At 40.4% G+C, this 22,736-nt stretch overlaps 1 protein-coding gene across 2 annotated transcripts in view; it reads left to right on the plus strand.

Moving 5' to 3' along the window:
- COP1 (COP1 E3 ubiquitin ligase) overlaps window positions 1-22,736 on the plus strand; it is a 124,391-nt gene that overhangs the window by 11,477 nt on the left and 90,178 nt on the right. For both annotated transcript variants that reach the window (XM_082287480.1, XM_082287481.1), the window contains exons 5-9: window positions 1,207-1,326; window positions 3,288-3,356; window positions 12,322-12,381; window positions 14,195-14,271; window positions 19,242-19,299. In XM_082287480.1, coding sequence (XP_082143606.1) covers window positions 1,207-1,326; window positions 3,288-3,356; window positions 12,322-12,381; window positions 14,195-14,271; window positions 19,242-19,299 — 384 coding nt within the window. The remainder of the gene's footprint in view (window positions 1-1,206; window positions 1,327-3,287; window positions 3,357-12,321; window positions 12,382-14,194; window positions 14,272-19,241; window positions 19,300-22,736) is intronic.

A 22,736-nucleotide genomic window follows, 5' to 3' on the forward strand; every position in this document is an offset into this window, starting at 1 on the left:
ACATTGCAGCAAATGCAATAGGTCTCATTAAGAAATCATGTTAAGGCATGTTTGAGCCTCTGAGTAGTTTAGCAGTAGTAGAATTAACTAGTGCATTAGTATGTTAAAATGTGTCTCAAATCCTGTTCACTTGCTCAAAAATCATGGGTTGTTTTCCAGTTACTGCAGATGGAAATTGAGTTTTTTGCCTGAGTAGTTTCCACAGGTTCTGTTGAGAGCTGTAGAAGAAGTTGTGTGTTCTATATGGATGTTACGTATTTTATTTATCTTAATCTAGTTAATACATAAAGGCTACAGCCGCTGAGAAAATACCTAATTTAGACTGGCTGGCATTTCTAGTTCTCGCCAATTTAAATGTCTTGATTTAGTGTCATAGATTTTTTAGGACAGGATTTTTTAATCCAGCTTTGTTTCTTAGATGTTCTTTAGACCTTTCATCTGTTCCTGTTGGTTCATGAGGCTTTTTGATGTAAGGCTGTACTATCATTAACCTATTATTCAGGTTTTCCTGTGCTTAAAGATACCTTTTTTTCCTCTTTCTTTATTGATAAGAAGAAGAGAAAAGAGCAGGGAAGAATGGGCTGTATAGTAGTATTTTGGCCCTCTGAGGAGTCCTCCACAGCTCCAAGCAGCTTAAATGAGATCAACGTGATGAACTCCATCTTTTTCCCAGCTTTCACATTTCCCTTAGGCTTAGGAGGAGTAGTGTGAGAGGCGGCAGTAGAACAAATAAGCTGATACTACCTTCTTTGATTTGAGTTTAGCATGAGGGTTTTACCTATTACTTGGGTTTAAAAAAATTAAAAGGTATTGGCACATAAAGGTATTTCAGATGTAATGCAACTAAGCTTGGGTAAATGTGGAGTTTTGTTTTTTTTTCTCCCCACAGAAATATGTTCTCAGAAACTGAGGCACAAATCAGATAAAATTGTTGCTGTGAAATAATCTTTTCCCAGCAGCAGCAACTATGCTTTCATGAAGCACAGATATATTCAAAATAAGATAAGCAGTTCCACAGTAGGTCAGAGGAGCCATATCCTGTACACGTGGGAGAACTGGGAATTTGGATACATGAAAACTGTTTTGCAGTTTTACAAAGGGATGAAATATTGCTGTGTTGCTTTCCATATCTGTTGTTGGATGGCTTATATAGCCCTGGATGGCTTGGACTCGCCATCTCTCCAACACCTCTTGTTCTCTTTTTAGAATGGCCACAGGTGGCAGATAATTCAAGATTTGTTGGGAACTGATCAAGACAATCTTGACTTAGCCAATGTCAACCTGATGCTGGAGCTGCTGGTGCAGAAGAAGAAGCAGTTGGAAGCAGTAAGAAGTTTCTCTTATTTAAATGAACACTGTGTACTTAGAAGTTTTTTCTTTTGATACCTTTTCCCAGAAGCACGATTCTATTGGTGAATTATTTGCTCAGTATTTTCTCTTGTGTTTTGGTGTTTAGAAGGTGACTGTTTTGCTGACCTCTGTAGTGAAGTAACATTTCAGCTGGGATGCACATAACATGCTTATAATGTTGTTGCTGGCAGGGTTGTATAAACAAGCAGAAAAAATAGAAAAGGATAAGTGACCATGACTCATAGAACACAGAAAAGCACGTGAAGAAGTTTGCTAATTTTGTTGTACAAGTAAATGTCAGATCTTAGTAATAAGCATGAAGAAGTCCAGAACATAGATTAAAGGGTGTGAAAAGGATCACACCCTTTAGTTTCTGCTGGAACCTATAGCATCTGAATGGCCACCTTTCCTGAAGGCTTTTTCAATATTTAATGCTTGAAAGAAAAGTTCAGATCTCTTGTTTATGAAGCTGGTTTGAAGATTTATCCAATACGAAGCAAGCTGTTGGTATGATTTAACTGAAGTGCAGTTGGCTTGGGGTAGTTCTTTGTGTATTTGGCCATTCCATGCTGTTTAAGTTATGAGAACCAGACCTTGTAAATTAGACTGGATTATTACAGAATTTGACCCAGTGAACTTTGAGTAGCAGGGTGGATTTTGACAGTGCTTTAAAACAGGTGAGGAAAAGTTGTATTGGGAATGGCTTAACTTATTCACTCTTACAGAATCAATAATTACAACTTGATTTTCTGCTGGAGAGTAAGTAACCCCAAAATACGCTTGCCTATTAGCAAAATTGTTACGTTGCCTTACTGCATGGGGACTTGTAAATATATTTATTGTGGTTCAGTGAAGTTATGGTAGGGAAAAAGAGGGTGAACCTCTACTTTTTCTTTTTCTCTGCAAGCCTTTTTGTATTATTTATGACAAATCTGAAGCAAAGAAGGCTTATGACTTGGTGGATGAGTATTTTTGAGTGTGAATATCTTGTAAGGATGCTAAGCCTAAAAAGTGAAACCACACCTGACATTTAAAGAACAATTTGAAAGCATTTTTCTTGCCTAGCTTTCCTTGTTCACTTTCATTATTGTCAGAGCATAGGGAGTGAGAAAATAACCTCAGAAAAGTAGTATTCTTGCATTCTAATGTCTTTACTTTCCCTGTGCCCTCTGCCTTTAATGGATTCTCTGTGCTCCTATGTCTTGATCCTTTTTGAGTGTGTGTTCCCAGTCCTTTAATCATAAATATTTTGATAGGTTGTGCAAATAAGTCTTGGAATGCTGGGAGATGATTAGGGCTGCATTAATGCTGGAATATAGGTCTTAGTTTTCTTTCCTCTTGTGGTTCTCTTTATCATGTCCTGTGAAGTTCTTGGCCAATTTGGGTGAAAATACTATGCTGATGGCTGAGGTAAATAACCTGTTATGGAAAACATTAGAAAGGGATGGTTTCATTTCATCAGTGACTTTATTGCTGTCTTCCACTCTGGAGAACTCTTCAGCAGTAACTTCTACATAAACATAAATGTTTATTTTGGGGAAGGCGGTTTTTTTATATAAATACTTCATCCTTTGGTGTGTTGATCACGAAGTGGATGCTGATGATTTTCTGGGGTAGCCAATGAGTCTCTGAGGAACCTGTATTCCAAAATCAATTCCAGGTGCAGTAGCCAAAGGAAAAAAAAGAAGCATTTCAACTTATTAGTAAGAACTGTTACAAGGACTGCTGCCTTTGCATAAAAGCTTGTTGTGAAGCAAACAAAACCTTAAGACCTGTGAGATAAAGCAAAACTACCATTTTTAAAACTGCCTTAAGCTATTTTTCTCTTGCTAACCTTTAAATGTTTCTGTGCTGTGTGGATTTCTGTGTGTAAAATGAATATTTGTTTCTCTTAATGTCCATGGAAGAGTTATACTTCCTTATTTACTGTGTTGCAGGAGTCCCATGCTGCCCAATTGCAGATCCTTATGGAATTTCTTAAAGTTGCCAGGAGAAACAAACGAGAGGTAACTTCCTTTGTGTTTCAGTGTGTGAGGTTGGTGTCTGCTGCTGTCTCCCAGTGCATTTCTGTTGAAGTGATGTGTTAGCCTGGCATTATTTCTGCAAAGAACAACTCAAGGCATGTTTGGGGAAATCTCAGACAGAGGACACGTGGGTTTGAAGGAAAATTAATCTCTTTATGTGTGACAGCTTCAATTTTTAATCATTTGCCTTCTCGTCTCACACTGGTGAAGCATGTGGGAATATAGAGACTCTTTGGTGTAAATGTACGTCAAGTTCTTGAAACAAGATTGTTTTCCCAACACAGAAAAAACATCAAAGATTGGGAAGGAGTGAAATTATTTTCACTACCAAGTTTTTTCCTTTAGTTTATCAAATACCATGACTAACGTGGTGACACAAAAGAATGAATATTCTGTGCTTTTTCCTTATTTGTCCTAAAATGAGTGTCTCAAGGAATATGAGAGAGTTCTATAATCACATATACAGTCTTTCATGGTTTGGGACTCTTCCTTTATAAGGTCATGCAATGCATAAACCCTAACACCACAAATATCCCAGAAATCTAGAAAAATGATCATGAACACAGCAGAAGGATGAGCTCTCTTGTGGCCCATGGTTTCTAAGAAAAGATGTGAAGAACACAAGACCCAACAGTGTGACTGTAAGGTCAAGCTTGAAACCATTTAAATGTGATGGGTGTAAGAAGCCTTGTCCAGAATGCACTGAGGGTCTGGTTATAGAGTCATTCCAAAGCAAGTCTGGAGTCTGTCCACCAACAGATATCCATGGCCAAAGCCAACAAGGGTTGTGGAAAGCCCAGAGAAGGGCAAGAGAGCTGGTGAAGGGTCTGGAACACGTCTTAGGAGGAGCAGCTCAGGGAGCTGGGGTTGTTCAGTCTGGAGAAGAGGAGGCTCAGTGAGGACCTCATTGCTCTGTAACCATCTGACAGAAGGTTGTAGCATGGGGGAGTTGGGTTCTTCTGCCATGTCTCGGGTGAAAGGATGAGAGGAAATGGCCTCAAGTTGCACCAGGGGAGGTGCAGATTAGATACTAGAAAAATGTTTTTTCACTGAAAGAGTGGTCAGGTATTGGACTAAATTGCTCAGGGAGTTGGTGGAGTTACAGTCTCTGGAAATGTCCAAGAGACATCTGGATATGGATTGGGGATATGGTTTAGGGGTTAGTATGGTGGTGCTGGGGTGGTGGTTGGACTAAATAACCTTGAAGGTCTCTTTCAACCTTGATTCTGTGAGTTTCAGTACCTGGGAAACCTTTCCCATTTAATCTGCATCTGTATCTCTTTAGTAATAATTTTTAAAGGTTAACATCTCCTTTTAAGGCTAAAGAAACTTAATTTTGACTGCAGATCCTCTGAAAACAGCTGTCGGAACATCCTGAAGGCAATTGGGATGTATAGTTTATTTCAGAGCCTCCATATCCCTGCTTATGCATTCCCCCTGTTGCCAAGACTTCCTCTAATGTTATTTTGTACCCCCCTTTATATTCCAACATGAAATGCAGGCTGTCACATCTCAAAAGACTTCTGTGCAGGCCTGTCAGTTCTGTCCTTGCCATAGCGCTTAGTGTCTGGCCTTGCCATTTATTTTGAGGGAAATGAGGACTTGTCAGACTTGTAGCAGTCTTTGCTCTCACTTGATAAGGGTAAGAAAGATAGAAATCAGTGGGTAGATGGATGGAAAATACAGACCAGTCAGTAGGATAGCTCCACGTATCAAAATCTGTCTTGGGCAGTCAGTTTACACACAGAGTAAATGACACCAGTTGATGCTTCCTTTTTGGTAAGTGACAAGGTCCTCCCTGTAGCTGGTGGAGCTTGTGGCAAGCACCCCTGGCTGGAGGGAGTTCTGTGGGGATAATAGAGCAATTACTGTTTGGGTTATGACAGTGGTGGTGTATCCAGACTGCAGAAAGCCTGAGATGGTGGCTTGGAAGGTGAGAAGGGGGGGTTAAGTGACCATATTAACAGTGCAGTAAAGGTTATCAGAGCTGCAAAGTTTGCCATGGTTTCTTTTGATGCTGTGAGAGGTGACTGCTTAAGAATGGAGGAGGGAGCCCAAGGAACATGTGTGGACCTTGGAACAGTGGTGTATTGCACATCATTGTGAGTCACACAAGCAGCCTTGTTATGGGGAGGAACATGACCTTTTTTCCTTTCTTAATTCAGACTTGGTTTTGGTAAATGCAATTTCACTCAGTAAGCTATAGCTGTGAAGATAAGCTCTTAATAAATAAAAAAGATTCTTTTATTTATGACCCTGAGTTCTTATTTCTAATTTTTGGCTTAAATGTTTAAAGGAACGTGGTAACTTTGCTTCCTAACTTGCCTCTTTGAGTACTGTTCATTGCAAGATTTTATTAACAGGTTTAATTTACTACATACTGCAAGTTCTTACATAGGGACTAAGGTACTTCTGTAAGTGAATACAGGTATTGCCTTAGAGTTAGTGTACCTGTACAACATTTCACAACATGTTCAGAGCAGATGATTAACCACCTGTAACCCTCCTTGCTTACTTCACTCATAAGTTATGTATTTTTTTCTCTTGCATTAATGAAATGGTGACTTCTGAGCATATTGGAGTAGGTTTATAGCTAGAAGAAAACTGTCTCTTAGACTTGTACTTCAGAATATTGGTGCAGTCAAGTCTTTTGACAAATGCCTCTTTGTCACCTTTTCATAATTTCTCTAGAAGATAAATGTGAGGTTCAGCACCTGCAGGAGTTTCTATTAGAAATGCTATTTTGATCTGTTTGTAACTTTTCAAAAGGTTGATCTTTCAAGCTGGAATTTACTGCATGTTTTTTGCACAAAGATGTTTGCAAGTCCTTTTTCTTTTGAAGTTTATGTATTTTGTTTTCTTTTTGACCTAGAGCAATATGGCAAAAAACCCCAAATCCTTGGCAATAGTAATAGAAAAAAAAAAAAAGTCTTACTTTAGAAAAGGTTGAAAACAAATGCCTAAAGCTTAAAAATACTTTTTCAAACAAATAACAGGTAGTTTTGGAGGGGAGGAATGTATTGATCATCCACAACAGTTGGTTGTCTGTAAGGCAAACTTAGCATGGCTGAGTGCCTTTCCATATGTGTGCACAGTTAATTGAATGCACACTCTGCATTTTTGTTGGCTTTCTTTTTTTATCCAGCGGCCTCTTCTGTTGAAATTAAGAACCCAAAAAGTCTGGAAGGTCAAGTTTAATAATGAAATATTATGACTTGGTAGTGGTGGGTGTTTATTACTGTTTTCCATGGAAACCAAATGCAGCAACCTGTGACTTTTTAAAATTCTTATTTTCATACATGTGTTGCATAAATGCTTTCGCAAATTTAACTTTAATGCTAAATGTTCACATGTTCTTTCATCTTGAACACTTTGTGAGAGAGGTGATTATATCAGTTAATTCTCCCCACTTTTATATTCATCACTTTAAAGAAGAGGCCTTGCTAATTGTCTGGTCAGGATTTGAATGTTTCCGAGTAGTTAGACACCGCCATATACATCATACAGATAGTTTCTGCTAAAATATTGTTAGCTCAGCTACCTGATGGTATTTCTGTCAAGCAGCACCATTGCTTACTGAAGGAGAATACTGAGCCTGATGATTAGTATCACAAATCAAGTGCTACACAGGTGCTATTCTCTAGGTCTGTTCATGTTTCCCTTGGCAGATGTCACTTCATTTTTATGTTCTCTGGGCTTTTTCTTTCTAACAATGTGGCATTAAGTCTCTTGTGTCTAACAAACAAGGCCTCTTTCATGTCTGCTAATGCACAAGGCTGTTTTTTAGCTGTTAAACATCCTGGGACAGAAAAATAATCCTGAAGTGTCTCAGGCTTGTGGCACTGAGTGCCTGCTCAGCATTTCAGAATCATCGTTGTTCTTTGCACCCTCAAATGCATGTCTCTGTCCAGCTGTCTTCATTTGCTCCATATTGTGAGCATGTTAAATACTAAAAATAAGAGGAGTTATTATGGGATAATTGCTGGGAATTATAAGCATGAGTTCTCCAGGGATGTCATTACCTTGTGTTAATCACTTCACCTGTCAAGTCTTGTGTTCTGCGTGTACACACATGGATGAACTAATGAGTAAGCAAGAGGAGGTGACAGAACCAGAAATCAGTCATGCTTTTTTGTTGTCATGTGGTCTTGGTTACATTTCAGGACTGCTGAGGAGAATTTATAGCTAGAGTAATCTGGTCCCTATCCACTGCGCTTACCTGGTATTTTAAATCTATTTGCATTTTTAAGTTACTGAATGAGAGATGTGAGCTCCAAAAGCATTGATAAGAAGCCCAAGGATACAGTGAATGTGTGAGCAGCAAACTAAAAATTCCCGTAGTGGTATCAGCATATAATAGCTGGCTCTCCTTGCTGCAGTGGAGAGGTCTTGCAAAGAAAGAAGCCAAGTAGCACCTACTACTGATATATTAGACTCTAAGGCAATTAGTCTCATTGTTTAGGCAGCTTTGTTCCCCGCCCCAGATGTCCTTATCTCATCAGGCTTTTCTATCAGACCCTATCACTAAGCCTTCAGAGCATGTTTCCTCCATACTGTAGGATGTAAATGAGGGAGAGGAAAATTCAAGATACAAAACACACTTTATCAGCCAGGCATCTCTTTCCTCCTACCTTTGGGAATTCTCTGTGTTAAAGAACCTGGATATTCTCAAGGCTTTTGTTAGCTTTTCCCCAGTTATGAGGAAGCATTTATAATTTGGAGGAAGTATTGATCAGAGAGAAGAAGTATTCTCAGCAGATAATGTGTTATAGATGGTCTGTCCACATGTTTAAGAAGCTCAGATGCCATATTTCACTTACAAAACTTGTGGAGATTCAGGTGTTCCTGTCTTCATGCAAACAAAAACCTTGCACCTCCTTCTAGTTCTGCAAAGACATTGTAACAGAGGTATTTTGTCAAATAAGTGGTATTTGATTTAATGTATAAGACTAAAATTTCTCTAAGGTCTGAAGATGACCTCCATGCCATAGTTGCCCTGTATGTTGTAAAAGGCTCCGCATCCAAAGCAATAATGAAAAGAAAACCCAGAGACAGACAAGACTTCCAGAGGGAGAAACTGATCTTGTTGTGTATTGTCATTGAGGTATTGAATTCTACAGATAGAAATTAATTCCACTGGGTACCTTTAGAGAAGTTTCAGCTGTTGGCTGGTAGTGAAGTTTATGCTGTGGTTTGTAAGAGCAGTAGTTGGTGGGAGAACAAGAAGTAGGAAGAGGCTGAAGTTGGATGGATAAAGTTATGGGACAGAATTAAGGGTTTATTTACAGCAACTACCTGGTTTATCCTCCTCAGGTGGGCAGGTGATAGATTTTGACCCATCCTGGTTGGTGCAATGGCTTTATGTGTCTGGGAAGATGATGTTCCCTCTGGTAATAGACACTGTTCGTGTGGACCTATGGTGTGTATTGTGATGACTGCACAGGGAGTCTGGATCAGAGCCTTGAAGGTGTGTGACTGAACATAATATGGGCTGTGAGCTTCCAAAAAGCGTGAATCCACTCTGCTGTTTAAGCTGCTTGTTAGAATAGTGCTGCTGATTTTGCAGTATTTCTGCAAAAAATAAAGGAGAAAATAACTCCTGCTGTTCTTTCTTTGTGCTTTTTCTAGAATTGGAAAGACAGTTGGTCAAGGCTGTGTGGTTCCTTCCCTTGTGCGTTTTTCTAGGCTGTGTCTGTGGCACTGGGAGGCTCTGCTGAGCTTTTAGCTTTTTGCAAACACTTAGAACTGGCACCAGGAGACCCAGTCAGGACTGCTTGTTGTCTGTGCTGTACAAACACAAAGCAGGAAGTTGCTGCCTCCCAAGAGGCTCTCCCTCCAGGAAAAACAGGAAGCTCCAGGATGAAACCTTGGTGCTGTACCCAGATATGCTTGTTAGTAGATGGCCAACCAAAACCAAAATGACCCTGACCTGGTGTTTAGCATTGTGTAAGTTCTTGGTAGCTTCTTGACTTGAAAGTCTGAAATCCCTTTTCCAGGATTATAAAAAAGTTTTGAGGTCATACCTTTTCTTTTGTACGTATGCTCATGTGTGAAAAATGGGACCAGAGTGTTACACACCTGCTTATTGTAGTTCACTCACTGGAGTTGAAATTATGAGGTTTAACCACTGAATTAAGGACCTTCTCCTTGTCCATGTTGGCCTTTTCATTTCTAGGAAAGCATCTGTGTCTGAGAGAGTGTTCATACTGTGTGCTTCTCTCGTAGCATACATTTCAGTGTTCATTGGAAGTGCTTTTGCTGACTTAATCCAAAGTCTGACAGGCGTGATTCTGCCCGTCACTGGGACAGGACTTGGCTTGCTTTCTGTGCCCAATAGTGAAAATTAAATTAAAGGCCCTTAAATCTGGATATACTGCAAGAACTGTAATTCATTTAGCTTTCCTTAAATGTCCCTCAAAGGCTGACAATTATAAATCAGTAGTCTCATTTTTCAAAGTTTAATTGGAATGAATGTGGATTGATTTAAGGTCTTTGATAGATTAAAACACTTAACTAACATACCAAAAAACCCCAAAGGTTTCAGTGTGGTCATTAACTTATTTTATGTTGATGGCATGAGAAGACTCCCTCCTAAAATAAGCATGACACACTCTTGCCTGCATTTTAGAGCTGTTACTGTTGGGTAAGTTTATGGTAGGTTGTAACTAGAAGGAAGAATTGGTAAATAAAGTCCCAGATCTCATGCTCCTGGTTGTGTGCAATAGTTAATGAAAGCTGGCCAATAAAAGGTCTCTGCTCTTGTTCCTATAAAAAGTATCCTGTTTATGTGATGTCAGCGACCATCAATTATTTTTCAGATGTCCAGTTTGGCTGTGAGCCAGTACATTGTAGAATAACTGATTTCCTCACTGTAATTTTGGAACTTGTAAGTGGTTTTGTAACTTCTTTTTAAATGGGATTTATGAGTGTGGGGGACTAATGGTATTTGCTAGAGCTGAGTTCAGGCAGGACCCATGCTATGCAAGTGTCACTTAGCTTTACCACTAATCTTGGAGTTACAGCACCACCTGCTATTCTTGCTGTAGGTTCCGAAAGTGAAAATGGAATTATCTGTTATGGTGTAGTGATTTGTAAATTATCTGTGGCAGTCTAGTTCTAAACCATTAAACTTCTGCTGTCTGTGCCTCAAATTAAATGTAAACTGAAACCTTCAGAGTACAGAGATTAGGACACGTGTCATCTCATTCCAAAGAAGCAGCCATGTTAGAAATAGGTGTGGGCCCAGTAGTCCTTCCTTCTCCTATTTTCAGGGACAGAGGCTTTTGTTAGTGTTTAAAAGGAGAATTGAAATGGTGGGTTATCTAATGTAGAGCCCACATATTTGGAATGCTTTGCAATAAGAGGGGTTTTAATTGTGCTTTTTTGTTTAAGCAAAACCTTCTGACACTTAAAGGATTGAACTTAAGCACTTGAGTGAATAAGTTTTCAGGAGTAGCTTGCCAGATATTCCTTGGAATATGTCATACTAAGAGTAATATGTCTTGCCAAACTAGTTACTTTGGATTTGGGCAGTTTAATATTCTGTTGTAAAGCTGAAAGTACAAAAATTTGTTTTGTCTTTGGAGAATGTGTTGTGCGTAAGCTTTCAGTGGACTTAAATCAGCAAATGCTTCTGGTCACAGGCCACATTGCTGGTTGTCTGTAAATTTTACTGGGAGCTGAGGAGAGTCAGGTGGACTTCCAGTTCTCCATCTCTTTATTTCATTTCTGTGTCTCAGTGAAGCAGACTTGCACTGGAGCTGAGTTTTGTTGGTTTACGTCCAGACTTGGAGCTCTCACCCAGAGCAGCGTGTGTGTGTTTGGGCCCTGCAGGGCTGGGTATAGGCTCTGTGGGTGTTGGGGTGGGACCTACCTGCTGAATAAGCAGGTAAATAGATGATGTCCTTGCTTAGGTGTAAACAGTTGTCAAGTCTGTGGCTTCAGTAACTCGAGGTGAGCAAAGCCAGGTTGCTGACTGACTGAAAACTTGGAAGATGTTGCATGTGGCACAAAGAAGGGAAAGGAAATGTTGGCTGGTGAGAGGGGAAGTCTTCTTCCGACCCTTTCAGGTGTAGCCCTCAAATTGACTCGAGTTTATGGTGTAATCCAAGGTAAGTACCACACCTTTGGAAGAAGTGATACCTTGATACCATGTGGTGCTTGCTCAGTGCCAGGAGCAAATCTTGCTCTGGTCATAATGGGTTTTTTCCAATCCAAAAACTTAATGACAAAGTTTAAATGGGCAAGTGACAGGTTAACAGCTAGGATGAGAATTAGTCTTAATACCTTTTAGCAAAATATTTTGTCTTTAGTTGAAGGGTGAAATGATCATTGTCGTTCATGGTGGGTTTTTTTCTAATTGTGACAGTTCAGGGAGGAATGGTTTTAAAGTAAAAGAATGTGGGTTTCAATATTAAGAAGAAATTCTTCCCTGTGAGGGTGGGCAGGCCCTGGCACAGGGTGCCCAGAGAAGCTGTGGCTGCCCCTGGATCCCTGGAAGTGTTCAGGGCCAGGGTGGACAGGCCTGGGCTAGTGGAAGGTGTCCCTGCTTATAGCAGGGGGTGGAATGAGATCATCTCTAAGGCCCCATCTAACCCAGACCACTTTGTGATTTTATACTCGGTGTTTACAAGCCAGTTACACCTTGCCTGAGAGATGTTAGAGGAGCATAACAGTATTACTTTGAATAATGTGGGTCTCTGTGATTGACATCAAAACACCTCATGCTCTCCTTTTGCATTGTTTCAAAATAATAAGCTTTGTCTTGAATGTGGTTTGTGTGCACACTTAGGTTAATCTGTGCATTTGAACTTCCTGCCTGGTGACTTTTGAATTGTGTAGCACACCAGCTAAGATAGTTCAGGTTCCTCTCTGGAAAGACTGTAATTTATCTTGGTGCTGGTGCAGTGCAGATTGATTTAGACTTCTCCCATTCTCTTATCCACAGCAATTGGAGCAGATCCAGAAGGAGCTAAGTGTTCTGGAAGAAGATATTAAACGAGTAGAGGTGAGGTGCCCAGACATTGTTCTGACTCTGGCAATTTTTCATTTTCATCAAGCTGTCTGCCTTGCTGTGAGGCTGCTGGGTTAAATTTATGGCATTAAAGTCAGTAATGGGAAAATGAACAGATGATGCTCTTTCTTTAATTTGTTCATTTAGTTGATGTTTTCAGGCTGCAGTTTGGTAGCTCTTATATAATCATTTCTTTGTAGTAGTAAGTATTTTAGAGTAGTTGCTAGAAATCAACAGCTGGCATATTGATCAGAACTTAAGATGTTTGTATGTTGCAGTGTTTTGCACAGGCTGTTTAAATCTGAGCAGCATGCAGGTCTTAAAATGGGGAGGTGTTGGGGATTCACAACAGGATTGTTATGCAGAGAGTGGCTAGGAACAAAACCAGCTCCTGCTGCCTGTCAAAACTGATTCCTGCTACCTCCTGATACAGTTCTCTTAATTCCTTAATGATGGGAATCTCTTGACATTTTTGCTAAGAATTATTCTCCAAGAATTTGTAAACCCATCAATGCAATCCTGTCTTCACTGAGTCTTTAGGTTCCTCTTTGGTCCTTTCCTGTAATCATTCTAGTGTTTAATCCTGGAGTAGGAAGCTGGTGTTTCAGAATACATAAGACTGCCACCTCTCAAAATACCATTCCCTTAAAGCTTTTTGGGAATCAGTTTGCCTGTTTGCTTCTTGCTTCTTGCTCACCTTGAGCAGTCAGCATGTGTTCCCAACTACCTCCCAAAAGCTTTTGAGATTTCTTCACTCAATTAATACGTGCGCTGATGAATTGGCAAAATATAAATATACTTGACAACTGCCAGAATTTCCATTTATCTGATAGCTATTTGGAACTTTTTCAGACCTCTTTTCCTAAATGTTTTTTGGCTTTGGTGAAATAAATATACCTTAGCATGTTTTCTTCAGACTGGTAAAATAAGTCTTGAGATCTAGGAGAAACTGTTCCCAAAAGCTGTGGGATCCCTCAGAGAAGAGCATCCAGCTACCTGCTTCTCTGCTCTTTAATCAGGCATTTCAGTGGGCTGCTGCTGGGGTATATTCCTGGGGTGTGGTGGTGACCTTGGCTTTGACCTCTCAAGCCTGGGATCTCTCTTGTCACAAATATCCTTCTTTCTACCTACCAACTAATAGGCACCTAGTGGGAATTTGAAAGCCCAAGTAGTAATTGTCCTGAGAATGCTTTGCCCCTCAACTAATGGGCTGCTGCATCCTGCATAGCTTCCATTTCCCAAACAGATGAAAGGCAGTCTCACACTGGGTACACAGCAGTGACTTAGTCTGGGACGGACAAAGCCAAGTTTATGTGTGAAGTTTGTCTCTTGTGCAGCTGTCCCACAGAGGATTGATAGATCCTCTTTTAAGTCTGTGGCACCACCTTTGCCCTGTTGCTTTGTGGCTGCTGTTGCCATGACCCATATCCAGCTTTACTTTCCAGTTGTGAAGGCTGTTAGATAAGTTTGCACATATCTCAGAAATGCAGTTACAGCTTGCTTGTTCTGCGTGTTTAAGGGAGATGGGTTAGAGGCAATTGGATGATAACCAAATATGTTGGGTTTTTTGGAGTAGAAGCTCCAAAACTGCCACTCTGGAAGCACTGAGTGCCACAGCTGTAAGATTTTTGAAACTCAATTGGAACGATAACTGAAAAAAATTGAAGAAAATCAATGTTATGTCAGGGATAGTAAAGATTTTTAGGTAAGAGCTGAGTAAAATGAGAAAAACACCAGTAGTCTGTGAACACATGTATTAAACATGCGTGTTTTGTCAGTTCTGATGTGACATGGCTTTCTGTTTCAGGAGATGAGCGGCCTGTACTCCCCAGTCAGTGAGGACAGCACAGTGCCACAGTTCGAGGCTCCCTCACCTTCACACAGGTATGGAGCTTGCAACTCAACTTGCATTTCAAGCTGTGCATGTTGCACTCTGCTTGCTAGTGCTTTCGAAGCAGTGCCCAAAAGACAAGCAAAACTGGGTTTTAAATGCTGTACAGTGTTTTCCTATTCTGTTTCTGATTGGTATAAACTTTATGTGAACAAAGAAGTGAAGAAAAAGCCATCTAAGTCTGCATTTGGGTGAAGAATCTGCTCTGAACCAGATGCCATGGAAAACTGATGGCTTTAAATGTCATGTGAATTAGTAAACTTGAGTCATAAGCCTTTGCTATGGAATAAAATGTTACTGTTATTTATATGCTGCCTTTTCTGAACATTGTGCAGTTCTGCTTGGCATATGAAAGGTCTTAATTTTGTGTGATATTGGAGTCCTCTGGCTTCCCCAGTCAGCATGAATAGCTAAAGGTATGGGCTCAGATCAAAATTTAAAATGTACAGCCTAATGATTCTGTTTATCTGCTGTCTGTGTTGATTTAATGAAATGCCTTTCTAATAACTTAATTTCAATGTGTACTTTTGTCTGGAATATTGCATAGTCTGGTTTCTTGATGATAATATTGCAGATGCTTCTTGTATTCGAGTTGAAAGTGCCAGAGTTTGAAGTACTCTACTTTACAGGTGTGTCTTTTGGTGGCAAGAAAACTCTTGATTTCAACGGGGCCGAGTTATTAAGTGATCATCTCTGCTGTCTCTTAGAAGTAGAGTTCTCTGAACTGTCAGCTTCTCTTACAAAATTGTGCTGGTAGATTTTTTGCCTAATAGCCCAGAAGTAAAAAAACAACCAGATTCCTTCCCCTAGAGAGATGTAGACACGGTGCTGTGGTGAGAAACCCAGCAGTATTGTCTGGGATTTCCTACTGAGATGCTATTTCTGGACACAGAGAGCAGTATCTCTCATGTTTCTATGAAGCTCTGACTGGCCCTGAGGGAAAGGATGGGAATACAGTCACAATGGATGGGAACAGCATTTCTAATTCAGCTCTTCTGTGCCTCTTTAATTCTCTTTGGGTGCAGATGTGTTTCTTGATATGTTCTTCTGTTTTGCTAAGAAGCAGTTTTGTGAAACTGATGAGATTCTTGTCAAGTTCTGCTACTTTTCTGGTTATTGGCTATTAAACAGATTGGTTTTGCTCCGTGGCGCTGACACTTGGGATAAACTTGAGCGCCGATTGGGCTCGGTATGTTAGATGTTGGATGCCTTCAGGCCTAGAAACCTTTCTCTTTTAACAGAAGGTTGTACTTATGAGTCAAAATGTATCTCTCTTACTTGAGCTAAGCTGACAAACAAGCCCCCAAAGAATGTTTTTGTCTGTTGAAGGCTGGAATAACATTTTAGTAAAAGAGTTGAGGGGGGAATGGACTGTGGTGAGAGCTACACTGGTTTCAGTCTACTGAGAATTTCTTAATATTCCTCTATGCCTATTTATTTCATGTCCTAGGGGTCAGTCAGTCTCAGTTCCTGCTTTTGAAGATGTGAGATAACATCAAAAATATTGTAGTGCTTTGTGGATTGATGTGCTTCACCTGGGGGTCTGCTAGGAGGTGGCAGTGGGCTGGAGCCATGATGGGTGCAGAGACCATGGGCTCTTTCTTAGCTGCCTTCTTATGCCTGTCTGGGTCCATCCTGGCTGTGTCTTGAGCTTTTGGGTTTTCCCCCTGGTACAACATGCCAGGGGTGTGATAATAGCATATTTAGGTGTGTGCTAGGGGATGTGGGTTTGCCTTGTTCTCTCTGCTTTAGAAGACCCCTTAGCTTTTTCTCGGTGACATTCCTGCATTAAGAAGTAGCCTTGAGTGGTAAAAGAGAAACCAGTGTGTGAAGGAATGTCTGAAGAGGCATCATTTGTTGCCAGAAGTTACTCCTGTAACTTCTACCCCCACCCTGTCTCGACAGTTTTGTATAATTCAAGTAATTGCATTGGTGTGAATTACCGTCAGTTAGATTCCAGGAATGTCTACCACTTGAAACTAATTTTATTTTCAACATTAAGGGTAAGTTTTGAAAAATTACCTCAGCAACATTTCTCCTTGGCAGGATTGCTGCAGAACAGCTGATAGGAGTTTTAAAATAGGCTGACTTTTTTCACTTCTCTTAACTGAAATATTTAATCTCAAGTGCATTTTAGAGATGCCATGAGCCACTAAGAGTGAAATACAAACATAGTTGGGGATGGATTCACTTCCATGTTAAAATTATATTGAACTTGCAGAGACTTATTAGCTTATCAGTGAATTAAAATGGTGTATTTAAATCAAAATATAACTTAACATATTTAACACACTGCTAATGAAATATAATTGTATAACACTTTACTAATGTGCCTTATAAATAGTACAAGGTTATCACAGACTAGTGCTGAGATGAAGAAAACTTCTTTAGCCTTTGAATTTAAAGTTCAAGAAAATAGAGTTCTTTGGAATTCAGTTTTATCTGGTCTCTGGTGACTTGCCCTTATTCATCTGCTTCCTCTAAATCGCAGGCTTGCTTCATTAATTTTCTGTTTCTTTTCATTGTTTGTAGCTTTTTTCCTCTCCATTCTTAACATCTTCAAAATGTGAAATTACTTTGCCTCCCCCCAGCTTCCTTCAGAAGTTCTTTAGCAAAAGAACCTAGCCCAGCTATGATGTTCAGTACATCCTTGTCTGCAAGAAACACGTGTTTTCTCTTGTGCCTACACAGGGTATGATGAAATACTAAATTGGGTAATAGCACAGTGCTTGTTTACAGCGTTGCATATTGCTTGGTTCGGATACTGATAGAGAACAAGAGGGGAAGAAGAAGGGAAGAGAACAAATAGTTCTGTGCGTGGATTTCTGAACAGGCGCGTGTGCTTTGTGCTCCCAGTAAATGGGGAGAACAGAAGGTAGGAATGAGCAGCTTCCCTGAGATGTTATCCAGGGCTAATAGCAATAACAAACTATCCCTAATAGGAGTTTGAGGGGAAAATTCTGGTCTAAGAATGAGTTGCTTGGTAACTCTGACTCAGTTATTGAAATCCTGATCCTCCTTCCCCTCCATTTGTTCTAATTACCTCCTCCCATCCCTGTAATGGGATTTATAGTCTGTGGATTGCCTTGGTTTTTGTTGTTGTTGTTCTGGGTTTTTAAATGTCATATCGGTGTAGCTGAATTTCCAAACTGAACCTGATGTTACAGCTTTTAAAGAAGAACTTGGAGGGCACTTCTGTAATTTTCTGGTTACTTGCTTCGTGTTTATTGAAAGGAAGAACATTCAAGCACACATGAGTTAACTCAGCTATAGGCACTGCACAGAAATGTCTTTGAATTTGTACTCTGGTTGGGGAGATGACGTCTGCGCTCTTGAAGGCTTTACATCACCAGACAACCTGCAGCAGAACGAGACCAGACACTCTAAGTCTGTGTGTTTTGCTGTTAATTGCTGCTGTACCTGTCTCAGAGTGGAGTACTTTTTCATTGCTTTCCAGCTGAATGTGTTATTCCTGCAGTTCCTGGCAGGATCTGCTGTCCCTGTTTCATTATTTCATGAAGCCACATGCTAATTTAAAGTTCATTGTCCCCAGCCATGCCTGAAACAGCTCTGCTGTTTTCTCCCGTACAATAGCTTGCAGCAAATAATGATTTTCATCCCTCAGAGTTTTCTTTGTTTTCAGCTTTTTGTCTTGCCTAGAACCGAAGTCTAATCAGTCTCATTTTCCAAGTTAATTTTTTAAGTCTCACCAGTGGTTGTCTCATCTTCTGTTTCCACTTCCCTCCACTTACAGGGGAGCTTAAAAACATTCAGAGAAATAATTAAGCACTGCTGTACCATTGGTTCATTCTTCCAGATTTACAGGTGCCCTGCCTGGCATTTCAAGCAAACCAATTTATTTATGACCAAGGTTCTCAAGTTCACACATAGGTTCTGGCAACTGTTACATAAGCAGCAATAGGTACACTCCTCTTTGACAAAACTAGGACCTATAGCACTGCTCTAGGAGCTTTTTAAAGAAACCTTCAGCTTCCCCAGGCAATGCTTAAAATCTAAGGTTATGTCATAAGAAAGACTGCGAATAATGAGAATAATGATCCCAGATAGTTTCTTCTCTGTCCAAGTCAAATGACACAGCAGAAGCAAGGCAGATGAAAAGATTTTTTTAGAAACAAATCATGGTTATTCTCATAATGTGTTCTGCATAATCATTGTTTTCTAATATGCTAATCTTTACCTGTCCCGGAAGTATATGGAATTTGAGTGATAAATGTGCTTTAATCTGGCTCTGGTGTCTTACTGTGGGAGCTGAATTTTTTGCCTGTATGTCCAAGAGCACTGAAACCACCTGTTTTCTGCTGGGATCAGGAGATCTTTCTGCAGTTTTGAAAGTTAAATTCCACTGAGTTTGCATGTCTATGCTGTGTTTTTAAAACAGTGATTTAAAGGGTATGTTGTGTGATTATAGATACTATAATGTGGTGTAGTGTTTTCTAACAACAGTAGTCCTGGCTGTCAGTATTTTGTTTTTTTAGTTTATTTCTGTATTTCCTTAGTTGTTTTTGTTTAAACTAGTGTCTATCTTACACTGATTTCTTTAGCTTTTCCCTTTCCAGTGTTGATTCAAATGCCAGAGCATTAAACTTCTTTTTTCTATCATTTTTTAAGGAATTTTAAACCAATGGTAGCATGTTATTTTCAGAATGTCTTGTGCTGCATATTTCATACAAAAGATATGCTTTTGCATTCTAATTAGAAATTATTCGACTGCACTACACATAATTGTGTGTGACAGCATTCTGCTCTAGGAAAGCTCTATTTAAAAAAAAAAAAAATCTCTCCTAAACCCCCCAAAAAATATAACCTTGTGTTCCCTGTCTGTAAAATGGATTTCAAAGGCAAGTATGCTGCAGAGTGTCAAGGGGGGAATAGCAAACAGGTTAAAAATGACAAAGGATGGCTGTGCAGTGATTTAAGCAGACTATTTCGTTTATTTTTGCAGTAGTATTATTGACTCCACCGAGTATAGCCAGCCTCCAGGCTTCAGTGGCAGTTCTCAGGTAAGATAATATATCTGTCTGCACGGGGGGACGGGAGAGTGAATGTGGAGGTTGGGCAGGGTTGAGGTGCACCTTCATCCATCTCCAGAGCACCGGTCAGCTGGAGCCTTGAAAATGCTTTTAACTGGTTGTATGGGCAACTGCAGCTGTAGGAATGATTGTGCCCAGTTGTGTGAGAGACTTTGTGTGATGTATTTAGGCATCTGAGACTTATTTCTTAAAGCTGACTCTTCCATGGAAGAGGGGATACAGTTTGCTCTGCATCTCCCATGTGGGCAGCCCTGGGGAAGGGAGGTAAATCCCTGATCCTTTGCATTGGTTTAAATAGCTGTAGATCAAGCTTGACTTTCAAAATAAAAAAAACCTGCCTTGCACAGTTACATCGTTTGTCCTCATCAGGGCCTTACAAACCATTATAAATTCATCTAGAGGGTAAAAAGTTGCATATAGAATGGAGCTGTTTGGCAGGCAGCCTCCAAACTGTCTGATCTGCAAGGCCTCCCGAATTCCAAGCAGCACTGCTGTAGTCTGGCAGCTCAGAGGGATTCAGCTGGGCTGGGAAGCTGTCACTGATACCCAGCTCACAGTTCCAAAAAGGTGAAACAGTTTTCATTTGGGCAGATGGACTGTTGGTCACATTCCAGCTGTGCCTTGGGTGCTCTCTGGTGGTGGTGGACTGCCCCTGGCACACACCAGCATCAAACTGGTCAATTAACAGGTTGAAGTGCTGTTGGCTCTTACTTGATGTAAAGAAAAAACCACCTGGATTTTGAGCTGGTGCACATATATGTTTGCATGCAGGGTTTTGGGTTTGAAGCTGTGTAACTAACTGGTAATTAGAAGATTCCGTCTATTAGTCTGTGGGAAAATGCTTGTGGTTCCTGCTACTCTGGCCCTTGGAGGATTTTGCTGGAACAGAGAGTTGTAGTTCTACTGCATTTCAGAGGGCAGGTGAAATGTGGATGGGGGTTTTATGTTCAGGACTCTGATGTGCTATGGTGTATTTGTTCTCCACTGACACTACTTGTCTCAGTAGTTCCTATTTCAAAGCCAAAATTGATAGCATAGCTATCCTGCTGGTGAGCTCAGAAAACAAACAACCTAGACTTTCTAGTCATTCTGTATGACAGCCTTATTTGTGTGAGAATAATCTTTTTTGTCCTCAAATGCGATTTCTTGTCCTCAAGAGTGCAAGATCTGTGCTCTCAAGTACAAATTTTCAAATTAAACTTTAATATATGTTTGGATGGGGAGTTCAAAGAGAACTCTTGAAGTTAAACGCTTCTGTTCAAAGGTAGTCTAATTTCAGCAAGACTTCGCCATAAAAGTAGTTTTAAGAATATAAAATAAATTGGGAGGGTTTTCCCTAATTGTCAGTCACAGCAAAAATCATATATTGGGCACTGCTGGCAGTAAGGGTTCTCTAGGATGGACAGCAGAGCTTTCTTTCTCAATATAATTACTTTATGCATTGCCCACAGACATGTTGTTAGGGAAGAATTTATATACCACAGAGCTCTAGGACACTTCTCTTCCAGAAGCTGAGCTTCAGAAGTAAATGGTGGACAAGTCACTGAGGCCCTGGGCAATTCTGCAGGTAGTATTTAATGGCAGTACCTTTTTTCTGCTAGAAATAAGGAGCTTGTGTGCAGCTATGATGCTTTTTCACAGTTGTTAGAGGACTCTTTAAGAGTATCTGATGGAGTTCAGGCAGTAAAATCATTCTTGATAACAGAGGAATCCAAACTAATATCCTCAGCTAGGGCAACCATAGTAGTTTTAGCCATCGAATAAAAATTGCTTGGGTGTCTTTTCTCTCTTCCCTTATTTTTTCCTCCTGTTACCCAGTATTGCTTAGAAAGTAGCCACAGAGCAGGCTTCATAGAAACTGAACATCTGGTTTTGGGCAAAACTAGAGCAAATTGAAATGTTTAGCTGGGGGTGGTCTGATGACAATGGGCTAGTGCCCCTTGCTTGGTTCTCAGCACAGCTGGGTTGCCATGTTGCCAGCCTGAGACCTGCTCCAGTGAGTGATCTTTCTTGGGAGACCCAGCAGGCAAACACTTACATGATTGATTCCATCTCAGTGTGGACTGATCTGGCAGATCAGGCGTGGGTTTGGGTTGCATCACTCATCATGGCTCAGGCAGCTTGCCTTAACTTGAGGCTGAAGCCGTTGTTCTTTGCCTGAAGTTGTCTCGAGCCCACGTCACTACTGATGTGCTGAGAGAGACTGGAGGCATTGCAGGCTGGCGCACAAAAATTATAGGAGGAGGCTACAGAAGCGTTCTATTGAGCGTTTTTTAAAGATGTAACATTTTAGAAAATGGTACTTGAAAGGTGTTGATGTAGGAGCACTTCCCAGTGTTGTGCGTTGAGGTTGGAGCTGCTTTTGGGGTGAACAAGCTGTGAAGACCATAGGTGCTGTCACAGGCAAGCGTGAGCCACAATGTCAGTGTGTGGCTTCGGGTGGGAAGTGGTGACTTGGGGGATTCACTGCTTGGGGTTTGCTTTTTTCCTAGAATGTTAGATTGCTTTTCGTACAGGTACAAACAAAATTTGAGTGGGCTGTAAACTGATTTTGTTCTTGTTGGCTTGGTAGGTGGCTGTAATGAGAACAGGCTGTTCTCCTGCATGGATTGAGGGGGAGTTGTACACGAAGTGGGTTTTGTCAGTGCCATTGAGTAGCATTATGGGCCTTGTACTTGCTCAGGGTTGTTGTTCATTAGGGAGTTTGATGGTTCTTAAATCTTTTAAAATTTAGCTTTGAGGATGTGGTATGTGAGGCTTCTTAAATAGAAATTAAAGCAAGGAGCTCTTTGTGCTTCTTATGTGGTAGAGGGTTTCATTCCTTTTCACGACTTGTGATTAAAATGGTAAGTACTCCATGTCCTGTGTTTCCTTCAGGAGGAAAGATTACTTAGTTTAAATCCTTTGCTCCTACCTCTCACTATTACTGTTTGGGTAGGTTGGGAAATGGCTTTAGTGATGATTTTCATGAACTTCTTTTCAATTAACCTTTGAACTTCATGCTGTCTTTTGCTTCTCTTTTTATTTGCTTAGTTTTACAGAGTTACTGAGTCGCTTCAAAAGAAATAATTCAGTAACTCATTAAAATAAACACCCCCTTCTCTTTTAATGAGCTGTCTGCCAGGGATCTGGGGAGTATTTGTTGTAGAGTCTGTTTGATTTGTGAAGCTGGAAGATGGCTTCTGCTGTCTATCTGAATAAATGCAAGACAGCGTTCCCCAAGGGTTGGGGTTGCCTGTCCTGTGTGTGAGGCCAGAATCACTAAATTTGCTAAGGTTCTGAAAGCAGGGGTTTGTTTTTGTTACATTAAGGGGTGCAGCATAGGACCCTAAGAAATAACTGTTGACAGTGCCAAGATTCTTCATTTATTGTCATTTTACACTTCTAACCTGTCATATATATTTTTT

The sequence above is a fragment of the Coloeus monedula genome, assembly GCF_965178545.1.
Source record: "Coloeus monedula genome assembly, chromosome: 9".
Lineage (NCBI taxonomy): Eukaryota > Metazoa > Chordata > Aves > Passeriformes > Corvidae > Coloeus > Coloeus monedula.